This window comes from Acartia tonsa, chromosome 6 (assembly GCF_053477335.1).
Source record: "Acartia tonsa isolate MP-2025a chromosome 6, ASM5347733v1, whole genome shotgun sequence".
Lineage (NCBI taxonomy): Eukaryota > Metazoa > Arthropoda > Copepoda > Calanoida > Acartiidae > Acartia > Acartia tonsa.
The window spans coordinates 38587131-38605760 of record NC_137265.1 but is presented as its reverse complement, the minus strand read 5'-3'; the positions used below and the strand labels follow the sequence as shown (position 1 = coordinate 38605760).

At 31.4% G+C, this 18630-nt stretch overlaps 1 protein-coding gene across 1 annotated transcript; it reads right to left on the bottom strand.

Moving 5' to 3' along the window:
* Window positions 1-222: 222 nt before the first annotated feature.
* Window positions 223-17811, bottom strand: LOC145322602 (uncharacterized). Its single transcript, XM_080164752.1, has 20 exons — window positions 17597-17811; window positions 16832-17001; window positions 16317-16399; window positions 15544-15624; window positions 14894-15170; window positions 14319-14384; window positions 12865-12944; window positions 7912-7997; window positions 7196-7257; window positions 6575-6678; window positions 6159-6226; window positions 5670-5759; window positions 5041-5098; window positions 4437-4571; window positions 3802-4086; window positions 3270-3465; window positions 2245-2449; window positions 1557-1629; window positions 1246-1312; window positions 223-808 (listed from the first exon to the last, which is right to left on the bottom strand). Exons 1-20 carry the CDS (start codon window positions 17809-17811, stop codon window positions 708-710), a joined length of 2502 nt encoding a protein of 833 aa, XP_080020878.1. The 3' UTR covers window positions 223-707.
* Between the last annotated feature and the right edge of the window lie 819 nt (window positions 17812-18630).

The following is an 18630-nucleotide window of genomic DNA, read 5'->3' as shown; positions in this document are numbered from 1 at the left end:
CTGTAAATGAAATTGTTAACCGAAATGTTCTCGCATTCGTTGGCCTCAAAACTTTGGGTATTTTTTATTAAAATTTGATTGGTGGGTTCAAACTAGCAGCGAGTTTAATGGTTTTAATCTACAGAAAGAATAATATGGTTTATCATTATTGGGGAAATACATTAATTTTTCGCCTATTATCTTATCCCTTAAGACTTGCAAATTTTGAAAAAAATAAAATAATAATTTTAAATTATTTATTAACTTAAACTATTATATAGGTAATAAAATTATACAAAAATAACAAATCAACAATTACAAATTATAAATAAATTATTAGAGAGATCTACATAAGTCTAGAAAAAGCATTTGCAGTGTTAATTTATAATATGAAAAGTATAAAAGGTCTAGGATTTTATAATTGTAAAATCTTAACTAGGTTTTTTGGCAGTGAAGTGTTAGAAAATAAGACTAGCAATTAAAAATCTATAAAAAATAATCTAACCTAATCTAAGTTAAGGTATTTTTTTAAGGATAGTGCTCAAATTAGGTTTTAATACCGTTTTTTTCTTTCTTTTCCTTGTATTTGAGAAAAAAGGTAAAAAAATAAATTGATTAAATACTATAATGTTTACTAAATTTAAAATGACATATTGAAATGAATATCATAAAATGCAAGAGTACTAACTTAGAATACAAATTAGACAATCCTATAATTAAAAATAATTCTATTGATGTTGATTAACTTTAGCAAGATGGTCTAGAAGTCGTTGGACATGCTTTGGTAGCGGTGCAACGGCAGGTATATGACTCCCAACTGGTCGGAATCCTGGACATAGAAATATGAGATACATCAGGCAGAATATGGTATACCTAGCATTGAAATTAACCTATCTGAGTAGAAAGACCATTAAAACCGATTGTATATATTTTTCAATAATAAGTTGAACACAATTTCTCTATAATTTTCGACCGTTTTTCCGTATGTCACAAAATAAAAATTCGATTCTAGGACAAACGCAGGAGTGACAAACGTCGAAGCGGACAAACTAAACTAAAGTATAAACTAAACCTAAACTAACCTATTTAAATCATTGTATAGGCTTTTAAAGACCTAACCACTGCGGGGAGCTTATTTGTATATATTTATATCTTATCCTAAACTAATATTTTGAATGTTTTTCATAGAAACTACTGTTAAATTCAGATGCGCTACTTATAGACATAAGACACATGTTATAAAGTATCTGTTCTAGAGAAACCTACCGTTTTCATCCGCTGTATATGACATAGTGATCAGTTGACCATCAGGGCTAGTATAGCTGTAACTTCCCTATTATAATTAGATAATAATATTCAAAGTTTAACATTAATTGTTGAATTAAGGCTTTAAAATTTAGGACAATTTTGGTGCTTAAGTAAAATAATAAAGTTAAAGAATAAAGGAACAAGAGTTAAATAGCTTTATAATGCAACAACAAGTCCCTGTATTATAAACATGATTTTTCAGAACCTGTTCTAATCCTGCGGAAAATAATCGGATTTGGAGCCATATTAAAAATCTATGAATATGTTACCTTTATAGCTTTACTGCCCTGTGAAGAAACAACTCCCTCCTCTGCCCTTGAATGCCCGTCAGTCGAGATAAAACTAAAATTTAAATGTTTTTAATTTACATGTTACAATCCAATTAAGGGTGATCTACCTCAAAGTGGCAAAGTGACCAGTCAAATAATTGAAATAAATTGAAAATAAAGTGGGGTTGGTTAATGGATAGGTTTATTTCCCCTACCTAACCCCTTTAGGGGACCTTAACCCTTCAGGGCTACCCCATTCAACATATAACCTAACCTAACCTAAAGTAATAAATATGCAAGTAGAAAATACCCATCCTTAATTTCTATTTATTTCATAATTAGTGGGTAGGGTTTCTGTGGTCTACTAGGCACTTTTAGGAAAACCGCCCTATTAAGCAGCTAACAGCTATTGGAATCCTTTTACAGCAAAAGATACCAAATCACTTTGAAGCGATAAGACAAAATTACTTATTTATTTTTATGTACCAGAAGATGTTTTGTAATTAAACAAAGAAACAATATGTATTGGATTTTTCAAATAAATATAACTTGTTTAAAAACTGTGGTCATACTATGTACAAGGTTTTATGTCATAAAACAGGACATTTCGCCCATAGCAAATTTTTTTGCCTCTAAATTGTTGCTCTTGGACAAAGCTTTTATAAAGCAAAATGTAAATTATTCTTACCTAAAGTTATAATCTCCATTTTTAGTGACAGGTGAAGATTTTCCAACAAATGCCGAGTTTCTTTTACCATTAGACTGTTGGTGTCTCGAGTTTCTTGTTGTGGCTACGCTCTCAATGTTTGCTTCATCCTTGTTTTGGTTGTCCTGTATAGATTCTTCGACAGCGCTTCCTGTTTCTACATCACCAAAATTATGACCATTTATCTCTAAAATAAATTCAATTCCAAAAATATAATAACTAAATTCATAAAAAAAATCTGGCAATTTATCTCACAGAGCACAGAAAACTCTCATTCCTCATTTTAAAAAGAAATTGAAAATGAGGTTGTTTTTTTCTTTTTTCGTTTTTTTTCCCTGCAGGTTATGTTTTGTTTTATTGAGTACTAGGTAGTCTCAAATTAGGGCAACGCAAGCATAGGTCCATCAGGGTTCGTTCAGGAATTCTAAATTGCTAGGCATAAAAAAAAACACTATTCCCATTATTTTAAATTTATCTATAATACAAAGTAGAACGATGTCTGTCCGTCTGAAGCTTAAGATCTCGGTAACCGCTGAACAGAATGGGCTCTACTCTTCAGGGAATATACCTACTGGTCCTGTGGTGGTTTTAAGATATTTTCTTGGGGGGTGGGACACCCCCAACCCCCCCAAAAACAAAAAAACCCTCCCCAATTTTTTTTTTTGCAAGAGATTTCCTTGGTCCTTTACGAATTTCACCTTAATTTTTTTTTGATCACCTCTTGGGGCAAAGCCCCTAGAGGCTAGGGGCGAAGCCGCTAGTTTATTTATAAAACGGCTAGGGGTTAGGTGCTTTATAGTCACTTTGAGAAAAATCACCAGAAATCTTAAACATTATTTTATTTATTTAAGAATCATCCTACAGACTTAAAACCGTAATTTATATTATGAGAGGTTTGATTTAGCAAGATAGGCAACTTTCATTTTTTAAATAGCCTATTTAATCAAATCAATTTTAATTTATTGAACAAATTATATATTCCTGTATATGCTATAATCGACATTTACCTTTGGCAACGCGAGTATTTTCAACTTGATCGGTTTGATCATCAACGAATATCTCATCATCAATTACACTATCGTGGTTATCTTCATAGTCAACTATTTCCTCATCATCGGAAGGAAATCTGAATCCTTTTGACTGTCTGGAGCTGCGGTAACCAGTGGATGGTTGGTAACCAAGGGATGGTTTGTCATTTTCAAACTATGTGTCAAGTGATTTAATCTCTTCCAACAAAAAAAAGCTACTTTACATTTCCCACTTTGTCTGTCCGTTTGTCCTTCCAATAGTCAGTAACACTATGGAAAAAATATGATTTTCTCACCTGGTCCGTTTGTCCAAATACATTGCTACTTATGAATGTCGTCATCCTTGTTAAATTTAAACTCCATTAAAAATCAAGGAAGTAATAGCTAGTCATTTTATAAATGTGTCAAAAATAATCTACCTAATGCTTTAATTCCCTATTTTATAGGTATTTTAATTTTAGTTGGATCTTTTTTTCAATTTTTGATCATATCAGGAAAGATTAAAGAACACCTTTATATCTTTAGATTGTCTTGGCGCTTGGACAATTACTTCCTTGTTTTCATAATTTTCCAATTTAATTTCTTTTGACTGTCGGGAAGGTTGTATGGGATGGGAATCGAACTTGATTTCTTTTGACTGTCTAGACGGGTAACCAACTGGAGTACTTCTTTGCTGGGGTTCGATCTTGACATCTTTATTTTTGGTTTGACCGTCATGTACTTGATGTGCTGTAGCTTCTATATTTTGGTGGATTGGTTTGAACCATCCTGAACTTGATACTCTGGGGTTGGATTCCTAGGCAATTAATAAGAATCAGAAGAAATATAAAACTTTTCCAATATATTCATTATCCCAGGTGGTTATCCTTCCTTCTTAAAAATCAATTTCTAGCAAAATAAAAATTTTGTTAGTAGGTCGACGACTGTCAAAAGCTGGCTTGGTAAATGAATATAATGTAAATAAACTGTCCTTTCGTACCATAATAAGTAGCCAAATAGCTCCTACATTGTTTTCCTTTTGGTTATATAAAATTCAAATATTCACTTTAATTCCTTAATTGAACAACCCTTCCTCTCTTCTTTCAATCGAAACCAAAAGGTACAAAATAATTTTAGATACTACTCATTTATAAGATAAAATATTGCCTTTATCTGATGATGATCAGCAACTGCTTCTGCGTCATCTTGTTCCACATGAAACTCATGTTCCTCTATATATTTTGAATCTTTATTGGCAACATCTTTAGAGGATTTTTCATTCAATGCTGCTGGTTCAAACCTTGCAACAACAATCTTAATATAAAATGTATGTACATGTATGTTATTGTTGGTTGTGAGAGGGGGGAGGGGGGGGGGATGAAAGGTTTGAGTGTCAGCTAGACGGTTTCATTCTTTCAAAGCTAAAGAGTGGGGGGAATTCCTTGAATTATAAACAGTTAGAATGTACTAAATTACACACCGAGAAATTACAGGCAATGCTCATAGAATCAGATGATCAATAATATAGTTTAAACAGCAAGGTTCCAATTTGTCACAGAATACCCTGTCTTCTAGAGGTTATTATCCAGGTTTATTTAACAACTATCTGTTATAAAGTCCTTTTATCTAAGATGTATACTATATCTGTCTCAATAAGATATCAAAAGTTAATCAAAATGAATTTTATAAGTAAATTTAGCTATGCTATATATTAACAATCAACATACAGTTTTTCTTCATTTTTAAAATTATTTTGATTGTTAATTTTCCTAAAGTCTTTGCTCTGTCTGTGGTAGGACACTTGATCTACTGGTTCAGATTCTTCATAACTAAATCAAAATATATATTAATTTAAGTTTTGAGATACAAATCTTAGTTTAGGTGTACGAAATCTAGAAAGATAATCTTGCATGCAAGATAATTTTGGTATCATTAAGCATTTAAAATTGTGTAGTTTTCAAGCAATGATAACTTAATAAAATATTATTTCTATTTTAAAAATATATTTTTAGATATTCCATCCTTTTATTCTCCTTTGACCTAAAAATTAGGCTTAATTTTAATTTTTATTTTTTTGTCAACATAAAAATAAGTATTAAAATCTTTCACTTTTATTTACAAAAATCTGTTAAATTTTTTTTAAAGTAAATAATATATCTATGTCAGAGAAGTAAAAATTAAGCATTTATTTCTAGAAGCTAGTAAAAGTGGCTGACTCAGATTATGACGTCAAAAAAAAATAACCAATGCATGAGAGTCCAGTATACACTGTAATCGACCAATGGTAAAATTTATAGTGGCCTCTCATTGGTTATTTTTTTGACTTCATAATCTGAGTCAGCCACTTTTACTAGTTTCTTATTTCTATGATAGGAGCTTTGCATAATCATGTGTTTTCACCTGGAATGTTCTTGAAATTTGGTTTGTTTGTTTGCTGGTTTAGTTGCTTGATTGCCAGATTTTCTCTGGTTGTTTGACACTTTCCTCTTTCTATAAGAAATTTATACAAAAATATAATGACTTTACCCCCAGCATCTAGGGGCTTTACTTATTCCACAGGGCTAGGGAGATGGTAGAAAAATATAATAAAAAGACTTTATAAATATATATTTTAATCGGTTCCGTGGTGACTTAGTCAAATTTTGAATTATATATTACAAACTATCAATGTCCAAACTGTTAAACCATTAATTTTTATTTATATATACTCTACAGGTCCCCCCCCCCTCTAGCAAACTAGCAATGTACAAACTGTTAAACCATTAATTTTTATTTATGTATACTCTACAGGTCCCCCCCCCCCCCTCTTTTTGTATAATCTTTTGACTAATTTAATCATCTAAAAAAGTCATATAAATTTCACTCCTGATATTATTATTATACTGAGACCTATGATTATTTTGAGAGTATGGATGAAAAATAGAGTGAACTGTTGGCTCTGAATTATTCTCCTCCTGTTCATTCAGGGATAATTATAACAATAACAACAAGGATCTATTCAGTATTTACCCTCTAGATATCACGCTTCTAGCTCTGATCTTTTTCCCGTCATCTTCAACTTGCATCGCCCCTGATGGGTACTGAGTGGACCAACAGATAACCAAACCGTTGACTGCAAGATCTTTGTCTGAAAGTCTTAAATGTGTTTGAGTTGCACCTATTTATGAGCTAAGGAATTTCACGGGCCTGACATAGCAGCAGTATATACCATTTTTTACGTCTCCAATTTGACGTGGAAAGTTATATATACAATATGATGCGATAAATAACAATTTATATGTAAAAATATTATCTCTAATATCCTGAGCTATGTCTTCTGCTTGAGTATTGTCAGTGTTGTCATCATTTTCAGTGTTCTCAATCACATGATCAGAAATCTTGCCTCGTCCTCTGTGCTCGGATGACAGATCTGTAAAGAAATTGTTAATTAGTGTTGTTTGTTTTGTACCAAACCCTAAAAGTAACAGGATGTTTATATGTTATGTTCTGTCTGTCTATCTGTACTGAAGGATTTCGCTAACAGCTGAACTAATATCGTTCTCCTTTACATTAAAATTTCTCTAAGGTCCAGGAAAGGTTCGAAACTATTTTAGAAAAGGGTGCCACCACTCTTCCAAGAGAAATTGCCACTTTCCCGCATTTTATTTTTACTTTTCTTATTAAAACTAAAATTGAAAATGGGCGGGACCAACTTACTCTCATGCACGCCTATAGTGCTCATTATTTAATAACAATTAGCTAATAAGTACGAATTTGCTTAAAATTAATTAATACGAACTATGTGACATGTTTAGTAAATTAGTTTCAAAAGATGTATAGAGATTATAAATTATATGCTGAGCAAGAAAAGTGTGTCAGCTTATAATAGAAACAAGTTTTGACACATTCGGTCATCGTGGAGTAGCTGTTCTACAAAATATTTATACCTTTATTTTGATTATTAGTAGATGAAAGTAGGTGGGAGATTATTGCGTCTTCGGATAAATCTACAAGACAAAACATATCAAACAACAAAAAGTTCCTTTCAATAGTATTATTCGAATTCTATCTTTTATGATAGTAAAACTATAATCCAATAATGGAATCTAATAAACTTGAGGTGAATTCTTTAAAAAATTCCCCACTAATCGCTTAGTGGGGCAAAATTGTTTTCGTGAAAAATCCTCCAAAATCACATAAAAAATCTACAAAAATTAAATAAAATCTTATGTTCATAATTTATGATTTTGTTTAATTTTTGTAGTTTTTTAAAGTGATTTTGGTGGCTTTTTCACGAAAACAATTTTGCCCCACTAAGCAATTAGAAGGGCAAATTTTTTTTAAGAATCCGCCTCTGTAATTGATTTATATTCAGTTTACTTTTACCGAGAAAAACTTTTCATATAGCAGCTACGTTACCATAAAAATATCATCTAACCGAAGCTACTCCATAATGTCCATAAGTAGGTCTATGTGTCAATTATTTTTAATATTTTTTATTCACTGTTAATCAATTATACGACATATTCTTAACTACAATACAAACTTTTTTTTGGTAAATAACAGTATACTATTCTTCTTTTTCATGCATGCAATGCTGTATTAATCATGGAAATTTGATTGTCATATTAATGAAGCATTTTATCAAGTTTGATATTTTCCTGGGTCAATATTAAATATTTGAGGACCTAGAATATCGTGTTGGCTGTTTTCACTTTGTGGTGCTGAAATACGCAGCCGGGCGCGTCTGTTACATTATATTTTATTATCAAACAAAAACAATTAAGTTCATAACTAACAACGAAGTACTATTTTTATGATTTTTAAGTAGAGTAAATCATGATTCCTAATACAGTAATGATGTTGAACATTTCAATTTAGTCAATACATGGCTTGCCCGACTGTAAAACCAGTTGAAAATAAGGAAACTTATTCCCTTTATACTATTATGACCACCTATAGAGCAAGGAAAAGTTATTTTGCACGAGTATGCAAAACAAATTTAGCCACAATTTTACGCAATAATCAAAATTTTGCACATGGCAAAATTCTTTTGATGCGCACGAATTTTACACATAAATTTAGACGATGCTATTTTAAGATATATGTAAAATAAATAAGTTTTAAAGCTACACTTGATTTAGAAAATTAGCGGCTGCGCCCTTAGTATCTATTTGAATGAGGGGGGAGATGAATTAGGATAAAAAATTTCTGCATATATTTAATAAAAATTGGAACAACAGGATTTTTTCTGTCTGCCTATTTGTGCGTTGAAGTCACTAAACTAATTCAAATATTTAATAATATTTGTCATCTTACAAGAATGGAGGCTAGATTCCAGGGCTCGACAGCTGCGACTAGGCCTCAAATGTAAACCCGTTTTGATGGTTTGACAATTTTTTTAATGAAAAAAGGGATTGCTATACTTGTGTCAGGTTTATACTTCCAGCTGAATTTTAAAATTGAAAAATGAAGATTTTTCTAAGCTTACAGGCGGATGACGCGCGGCTGCCGAGCCCTGCTAAATATATTAACCTTAGCTTAATTGAATAAAGATGAGTGCGTGAGATTGTATTATTATTGTTTACTTCAGGCTTTAAACCTTCACACATGTCTTACAGAAGTGGAGATTCTCTTTATTATATTTTTAACAGAGAGATAAAATCTTAAGAACCATATGAATATACACATTAATTGAATGTATAACTTTATTTAAGACTTAATATTTGCTTCTTTTCATGGAAGCCTACTCCTATCAAGAAACGTGTCATTATTTGGGTAAGGTAGGTGTGTATCTACAAATGTTATAAGACTGTCGATAGGTTGATATTAGGTCAACAATCACCATTTAAAAAAAAAACTTATAAAGTCAACAAAGCTCTATAAAATTGCATCTCGATAGAATGACAACAATGTTGACAGGGATCCCAATGGTTCCATAATGTTTTACACTTTTACTTAAAAAAGTGGTATACCTTTATCCAAGAAAAAAAAACAGTTTATTTTCCCTATTTTCAATTTAGATACGTCTATACCTTTTCACAGTCCATGAAATGATATAAATAGGCTTTGATAGGTTTCTATAAAAAAATTCTCAAATTATGTGATTCTAAGGCTTTTAGTTGTCAAGTAATTTTTATACACGTGGATACAGCCTAATAATACAAAAGCCACACTTGATAAAGATAATGTTAATTGTAAAAAGGGTGCGCCTGTAGCTAGGAAAAGAACGGAAAATCACTTTAACAAGAACGAGATCAACATCCATAATTAGCGAAGAACAAAAAACCATTGATTGGAATACGGACAAGGCAAATGTTTAAATAAAGAATTATATTTTTGGGGACAAAATCATAGAACCTTTAATGCATTTGATATTTATATTTTGTACTATGACTGACAGACCTACGGACCAAGTAAATTACATACTGGATATTCATAAGTATAAGGAATTATCCGTCTATCTCGAAGAGAGCAGCCGAAAAAATCTCATTTTACTTATATCGTAACGAAATGGCTGACGGACAGACAGGGAAAGAGTAGCTTTTCTACCAAAAAGGATGGGCTCCCCCTGGCAGGCTCAGTGCCTCTGTGGTTTACACACTCGCACACACACACACTCACACACACATGTAGGCAGCCTTTGACATTTGGACCATGACATTAACTTTCAATCTTTATGTGCAACATGTTCATTGAAATGATTTTTAGAGATTCCAAAACACTAAGGCTGTACATATTTGATTTTTTCAAATCTATTTAATCATACTATTTGTTTCCTTTTCAGCCTTTAGTACTCTTTTATGAATCAAAGCTTATTAAGATGACTTTATAAGTATAGTTTGTAAATAAAAAAAAAATAAAATAAACTTGACAACTTTTCTCCAAAAGAAAACTAAATTTAGCTCTAAATCTTTCTTTTAGCAAAGACTCTAGAACTTATTGCTAATGAAACATAATTTTGTCTGAATTAATCTATTGTTCATTCTTTCCCTTAAAGTGTCTAGAGAGCAGAGAAACCCACTTCCACTTATCTTTAAAAAAATACAAAATAAAAAGAAGCAGATTTTTATGTATGCCTAATAACTGCGGGGGTTCTAACTCAACCCTGTTGGGTATACTTGAGGTGCCTTAACTTTAAAGACTAGCAATATACCTAAAACATAAAATGCAGTGTTGGCTAGTTGATAAATACAATGTATCTTCATATATGTTTTGTGTATAAATATACTTTAATATATATCTAGTATATATTTATATAGCCAGGGATAAGTAGTAGCTGATGAATTAGTGTACATTACCAATGATGATACAGAAAATTGCCCCGTTTTTAAATTACAATTATTGGTTGAAACGTTAGAATACTCAACTTAATAAAACAACCATTCAAAAATCAATAAAAGTCTCAAAAGTTGGTGAGCCAACGAATAAGAAAATGTTACTAAAAAACTTTGGGGACCAGTGTAATAGACAAACACCCGATTTATCCATCCCTCCCTGATGTGTAGCTATATATATTATATATACACACATGCACAGATGCTAACATCCGAATACTTAAGTGCATAACCATCTTTCAACCACACAGTCATTTTTTCCCGTACTTTTTTAACAATCCATTATTAAATCCATATTTTGCTAACAAATCAAGTTTTGTCTATTTGATATTTGTCATTATGCTACTGCTTAGGGTAATTTTCTTTATAAAAAAAGTAAACATAAAGATCCTTTTTTTAAAAATACTATTATTAAACTGTGATTTTTCCTAATAGAGTATACCTACCAAATTACTGTGTCAATACCCTTAAGCCCTTGAGAATACCTAATTAATACAGGTTTCTGTCCTATATAGCTAAACTAGCTCCCCCCTCCCCCTTAAGGTAAACCGTCTAACCCTTATTCTGAAGACACATTTCCTCGTAGGCTGATATCAGTTGTTGAACATTTCCAGATTTAGAGTATTTTTTCCATTGTGTTTGTGTGTAATATAATCCTACCCAAAAATAGACCTTTTTACAACAGAGCTTGCTACAACACGACATGACCTTAACCTTCCATAGAGCTACCTATTCTAAAAAAGGAAAACATTGGATTTAAATTTGATAACATTTGAATTCAATGATAATTAGGGATAAGGTATTAGGGCTCCCTTTCAGCGATAGCAGAAAGGGAACCCCTTTCAGTAATTTTATCAGTCCTAATTTATACTCTAAATTTTCCTAAACATAATATAAGTTAGGTTAGGATATGGTATGCATTGTCGGGAAAGGTTAGGCTTTTTGACATCTGTCAAAATTTAAGCAATATGTCAATAAGATTTATTTCGACTATGCTGGCATATAATTAAATTGACCATGGCTAAAATATAGACTTACTTTAATAACGCCATTTTACAATATGATATTTTTACAACCAGTAAATTACAGTGACTGTGTTTCTCAATATTTTGTCATATACCTTTAAAGGCCAGAGGTGGATTCTTTAAAAAAATTTTGCCCTACTAATCGCTTGGTGGGGCAAAATTGTTTTCGTGAAAAATCCACCAAATCACATAAAAAATCTACAAAAAGTAAACAAAATTATAGAAGGGTTATTAACATAAGATTTTATTTAATTTTTGTAGATTTTTTATGTGATTTTGGAGGATTTTTCACGAAAACAATTTTGCCCCACTAAGCGATAAGTGGGCAAATTTTTTTTAAGAATCCACCTCAGGTATATATTTGGTGACATTAATGTATTTAAGTGAATAGATAAATGCTTTTCAAATAAGATTTCTTAATATTTAGTCCTTTCCATGACCTTAACCATCAGCTTTATTGTTCAAGTGTTCAAGGGGTTTAAGCGTAGCATTATTATAATTATTATTTCTCGTATTCATTCGAATCCGATGGATAGGAACCGGTTTTCATCCATACGAAAAACTATGTATAGCATCGTATCATATCCAGCTTTCTACGAATATAAAAATGTACAATCATAAGATTAAAACCAGTTTTTATCCCGTGCCTTCGGCACCTCGGGGCTAAAAAAACTGGTTTTAATCTTTTAATTGTACATTCTATATCCGTGGAAAGCTGTTTATAATACGATGCGAGAAATAACTATTCTTCACTTTTATCTACCCTGTTAATCTTAGCTGCTGTTATTATATTGAAATGAGACGAAATATCTGGAGGGCACAGGACATGGGACTGTTTATTACACTAGTCTCCAAAGTTTTATAATAACGTTTTCTTATTTGTTAGCTTAACACGTTTGCAGTAATTTTGTGTATCATCATTTGGGATGTACAATGTACATCAATTAATCGGCCTTTGTCTTATCCCTGAGATTGAGTAAGCTTCACATCTCGTTTTATCAATACTAAACTACTTGAAAAACTAATCTACTCAGTACTCACCCTATTATATTTAAATGATTTAAAAATAAAGGGAAGAAAGGATTCCGTGCTCGCTAAGCATTTTTAGGATAACCGCTAGTCTTTTTATCTTTTAATTTCTTTAAAAATATTGTTTGTTAAAACCTATTTGACGTCTACTTGGGAAAAACATTTAAACTTATTTTATTTAAGGTTACTTATTGTTAACTTGAGATAATAATGAAATATATTCCTAGCTGTGGGAGAAACTTCTGTGTGTTGTTGATTAATATCTTCATTTGCATCATTCTCATGCTTGTTTTCGGTTTCAGGTTCTAAACAAATAAAATGTTATAGTATACAAACCTACAAACTTACTTGGGTGCCTTGTTGAAATACTACGCCTATGAAAATGATTTTGTTTCTTAGGATAAGACATTGGGCAATAAATTAGTTTTATTATAAACAAAGTACCCCTTCTGAATACTTAATGTATTGGTGGACAAGTTTAGATATTGCTAGTTTGTCCCAATCAATATTCAATAATGTCCTTAAAGATTTTAAGCTAGCGAATGAGAAGAAAATTGTTACAAACTGTTTCTAATTATAGAATAGCTTACCCTAATTTTTTACATATATATTTCTTTAAAAGAACGTTACATTCATACACAAACACACAGTAACGGAAGCAAAGATTTATAGTCTCCCAGTTGCGTGTTGATAAGGTTAAAAAACATGTGTAGTAATATATCAAATTAAAACACCAAAGCTCCTAATTATGAATATGTTTTTGGAGTTTATGGTTTTAATACAGGGTTGTTTGAGACTTTTCACGGATAATGGATTCATTGGTTTAAAATGTTATGTACTTTCCCTCAAAGCATCTAGTTGAGCACAGAACCCCATCCCTTTCTTTATTTGAATAGGGGAGTTAGTATTTCGTGTTTTTTTAGGTTAGTTAAGGTAGAATTTGGTACAGGGTGGCCCTGCAGGGTTAGGGCGAATAAGTTAAACTTAAAAAGTACTTCTTTAGAGAAAATATTTCTTTGCTTTGAATCTTATCATTTGAATAACAGATCTATAGTATAGATGTATACATAGATAACTACCTCCCCCCTTTTTTTAAATGATCTTTTTCGTCTGCTTGCAAATTAGTTTTTGCTACTTGGCTGTATTAATATTTATATTGCCGTTGGTTGATTTTTAAAGACCCATTTGAGAGTCGTCACAAGGTCATTGCGATAGGAAAATACAGTTATTTAACCCTTTCTCCCTCTATTGTTTTACTCTAATATTTGAATTTATTGAATATCTTTTTTCCCCTGTGTTTTAACTTATGTGTATATATATTGTATTACTACCTTATTTGGGTCTTAATTACACAGATGTTTGGTATATCAATATGACTTTTTTACAAAGTTAAAAAAAGCCAAAGCTAGCCTATGTATGGTTTTAAATTCATTAAAACAAACAAAAGGCTTTTAAGAGATTCTTGTGTATTTTTAAATGCGGGAAATAAACCATAAAACACCTTTACCGCACAACTTTTGACCAACGGTTATTACTCATACATATTCAATTTTTTTCGTTTTTTTTTGTTATGATGTGCTTTCAGGCGAGACTCGAACAAGTAAACTAAATACCAGTAAGGTTTGTGAATCGATTTATATTCTAATTCTGAAGGCTAAAACCTGAAAACTAAAAAGTACCTGTATTAAAATATTTGTTCTGGCTTTTAAAGTGAGCATGGTTACCCCTTCTCCAAGCTGGTACCTTCAGATGGATAAAACATTATTTTACAAAATTTAAAAAGTTTTGCTCTAAAAATCAGAAACTAAATTCATGATTTTTAAAATCATAAACAAAAATTAAAATTAGAAAAATTAATGAGGATATATTGATGTGCATCTCTAAAAATAATAATCAAAACTACTCCTTCTAAAGACTAAAATTATTGGTTAAAAAGTTTGACCATACTAATCAAGATTGGTAATCTTTTAAGCCAGCAAATAAAAGATAATGTTTTTTAAACTTTGGGTACCGGTATAAAATACATTCAAATGTCCTTTTTTAAAAACTATACAGATTTTTGCCAACTTTAACTATAGTTCTACTAGTATAAATTAATAAACAGTAGCACACAAACACAATTTGCTATGACTATAATTTTATTTGCAGTTTTGTATAATTTCAAATATGACAGGCCTCAAATTATTATTATTTGCATGTTATTGAGCTAATTTTGAAAAATTGTGATTTTTTTAAAATTTAATGTTTCATCCCTGGTTCGGTCGTCTGCGGCGCTTAGAGAACTCATTGTTAAACGATGAAGAACCAACTCGACCAAATTGGTGACCACTCTTTCTCTCTTCCTCAGTAATCTCAATTTTTTCCTCATTATCATCATTGTCAGCTGTTTCAGATTCGTTGGTGAAGTCATTTGGATTAACTGTTTGATTTTCTTCTTCTTTAATTTGTGGAGGGTTATTATTTTCTTTACGTAGGCCTTGTTTGTATCCTCCAATCCTTACAATTTTTTTGTCTGGGTACCTATTGGTCCTGCTTACGTTAGATGCTTTAATTTTTAAAAATAAAACAATGTAAATTTTATCCGAAAGTAGAACAGCAAGAATGAAAATTGAACTAAAAAGATATTTAGTGTAGTCTATGTTTAAAAGTAACAGGATATCTTTCTGTCTGTCTGTATGTATCATAGTATCTGTCTTTCTGTCTGTCTGTGTGCCTGTCTTTCTGGCTGTCTGTTTGACTATTTTCAAAATCCACCTCTTACTCAAGGTGGGTCTGTTTAAGGATTACTCGATATGCATTAAGAAAGGAAAGAATGTCCATAAAAGAATGTATTTGATATTCTTTTGCTTTAAAGTTTAAGAAAAGATTAAATTTGAAGCAATCATTATTTAGGCATCTGTTCCTTGGATGTTGATTAGCCTGTGCTTCTTGTTTCTCATTGTTTACTTTCTTATTCTTCAAATTTGGCTTGGCTGTCTCTTTTATCTTAATTTTACAGTCAAAATTACTAAGATCTATCATAAATTATATATAGATATACAGAAACAGAGTATATGTAGTTTCAAATAAAAAAGTGAAGTCATACAATAAAAATGACCAATGATACACCAATATACATTGTAATTTACAAATGGTAAATTGTATATTGGCTTATCATTTTTCATTTGCATTGTATGACGTCATTTTTTTATTAATACTATTTCAGAAGTACATATAAAAAATAAACATAGTACAGATGCTTGTTTTCTTTTACTCAATATAATATAATATTTTATATTCATATGTACTTAATATATTTATCACCACTGTGGGAACAAACTGGCTGTCTGTCTGTTTGTCTGAATTTAAAGATTTCGGTAATTGCAAATCCGATTGGGCACATACAACACAAATAAATATGTGGAGACATTCATCAACATTTAGGGAAGAGTCTCTGAATAATAATACCCTATCCCTACCCCCTAATTTAAAAAAAAAGCTATGGAAATACCCCACCAATCAACCCTTGTTGGAATAATCCCTAGAGGCTAGGAACAAAGCCACTAGTGGTAAAAAAATTACCTAACTAGGATTAGTCTGGGCAAAAAGTTTAAACTTTTTATTATTTTATACTTACTTTTTAAAACTTCAGTATGGAAATATATTATTCAGTTATGAAATAAGAAGTTTTATATTACTTTAGAATTAAGAAGGTTATTATCCGTCTTAGAAGGCTGCTCGTCTACTTTGACCAAGTTTTGTTCTTGTAGGGTGGCAGTATCTAAATCAAAGAAAATTATCATTTTTGTATAACCAAAATAGATACACAATTCTAGATTAGGAGCAGTTTTTTGTGTGTATGTTTTATTTTGTACATAGTAGCCCCGAAGGGTTAGACCTCACATGGGTTGGTCATAGGAAAAAAATACCCTCCTACTAACTAAAAATAATTGGGGGGGGGGGAGTTCTGGCCTATTATAAGGAAATAGCCCTTTATAAGTAACTGGACAAAGTGTCTCAAAAATCATCCATATGACGTCATAAAAATGAGGGATTATCCATCTATTTTTAGGGGTTTTCTTTCCAACTTCTCCTCTCATATCCCTCATTTTTATGACGTCACATGACTGACTTTTAAGACACTTTTTCCAGTTACCCTATATTATAATAAAAATAAAAAGATATTTATTTACACAATTAATAAAAAAAATACCTTTAGCTGCAGGAGTGTTGACAATAGGAAAATTTTCAAACATTGCATATTTAGGTTTATCTCCATGTGCACCATCTCCTTGATCCTCTTGTGATTGGTTGTACTTTGTATGGTGCAGGCTAGATTCGTCGCTGATAATTAGGTCTTCCTCGTTTTCTAATGCCTCCAACCTAAGAAACAATTTGTTAGTTTTTAACTACATAGTCTTTAATTAATTTGCGTAGATACCAGGAATCTAAAGGGATAAGACAACGGCTGATAAATTGGTGTACATCCCCAATGATGATACACCGTCTGTAGATTACAATTAGTAGTTGGAACGTTTGGACACTAAACTAAATGATCCAACCTGACAAAATTTAATAAAAGTCCCCAAGGTTGTTAAGCCAAAAGATAAGACTTTGGGGACTAGCCTAATAAACACTAAACAGCCCAATGTACCCTTTCTCCCTGAGTAGATACCCAGATGCCATACGAATCATCATAAAATACTTCAGCTTTTTAGCTTGGAAACTAAGATTATAGGGTTTCCTTTTAATTAAATCAAATTAAATGATTTTCGAAGCATTACCGACAGACTGGCGGACTAAAAAGTATAGACTTGCTACGCATAAGTTATAAGAATCTTTACAACAAATTTCAGATTAATATCTTTAGGAGGCAAAAAAATCACGCTTCTCCTTTGACGTATAGATAGACGGACGGACAAAGTGAGATAAAGAGTAGCTTTGATACTAAAAATAAGAAGTTAAACTAATTTCTTACCCTGCAAGAATCCTTTCTAGGGGAATGACAACGCCAGGATTTGAATTTCCAAATTGCGGATTTTCCTCATAAAAATTTGGAACATTTTCTACATCATCATTGAGAGTAGTTTCATCATATTCTTGGGTGGTGAAGTCGTCAGTAAGGTTGATGGCCTCCAGAGGAGGTGGGGTGATTAGGATTAAGGTAATTAGGAGAGGAATTGGCTTCGTCATCTAAAATAAGTAGATATTACAATATATTAATGGTCTTGTGTATGTTTTCGGCTATTTTGTGGTAATATTTGGTTCTTAAAAAAATATAATGTTTATACATATGTTTAATTTTATTACAGTTATGACTCTGCAATGCCATGCCGAAAAAAACTTGCAAATTTTGTTTGTTTGATACCTAATTCATTTTCAAATTAATTTGCATAATATTACAAGTTTTGGCACTTATTCGGATTTCAAAGGGACAATACAATTTATAGAGTTTTGTTTGAAAATATGTATATTCATGTCCAATTTTTAAAAAAGCCTTGCGTAAAACAGCAGCAGGGGTAAATTCGTTTTTTACATGCCTTGCCATGGTAGCGATTAGAAATAATACATTTTCTATCAAATTCGAGAATTACAGAGAGACAGACGTAAATCCTTTTTAAATTATAGAGTAACTGCGCTCCTGAGTAGCTGATTGTCAAAAAATGAATCTGTTTTTAAGGCACAGTAATGTAATGTCCTTTTATCTTATATGAATGCACATAATGTGCACTAGAAATTGCATAATCTGGCATTAACACTATTAATCTATCTATCATTCTTTCTCATTATCTACCTATGTAATTTATGTCATTATCTACATATCTTATTACCTATCTATCTATCTTTGATGCTGTACGTATTGGTGCAAAAAATGGGGACAATTTTTAAATTGATTTGACGGGGCTGTTTATTTACGTCACAAGTGAGGTGAAAGAAAAGGGAAGGAGTAAAGAAACCCCCTATAAAAGAGATGGGGGTATGACGTCACATGCCAAAACAATTTGAAATTTG

Bases quoted from the DNA above. Each gene is read 5' to 3' on its own strand.
- LOC145322602 (XM_080164752.1), bottom strand. From the start codon at position 17,811: ATGACGAAGCCAATTCCTCTCCTAATTACCTTAATCCTAATCACCCCA. The intron at 12,945-14,318 runs GTACTTTTTAGT...TTATTTGTTTAG, and splicing joins GAACAAATATTTTAATACAG to AACCTGAAACCGAAAACAAG. The intron at 809-1,245 runs GTAGGTTTCTCT...TTCTATGTCCAG, and splicing joins ATATACAGCGGATGAAAACG to GATTCCGACCAGTTGGGAGT.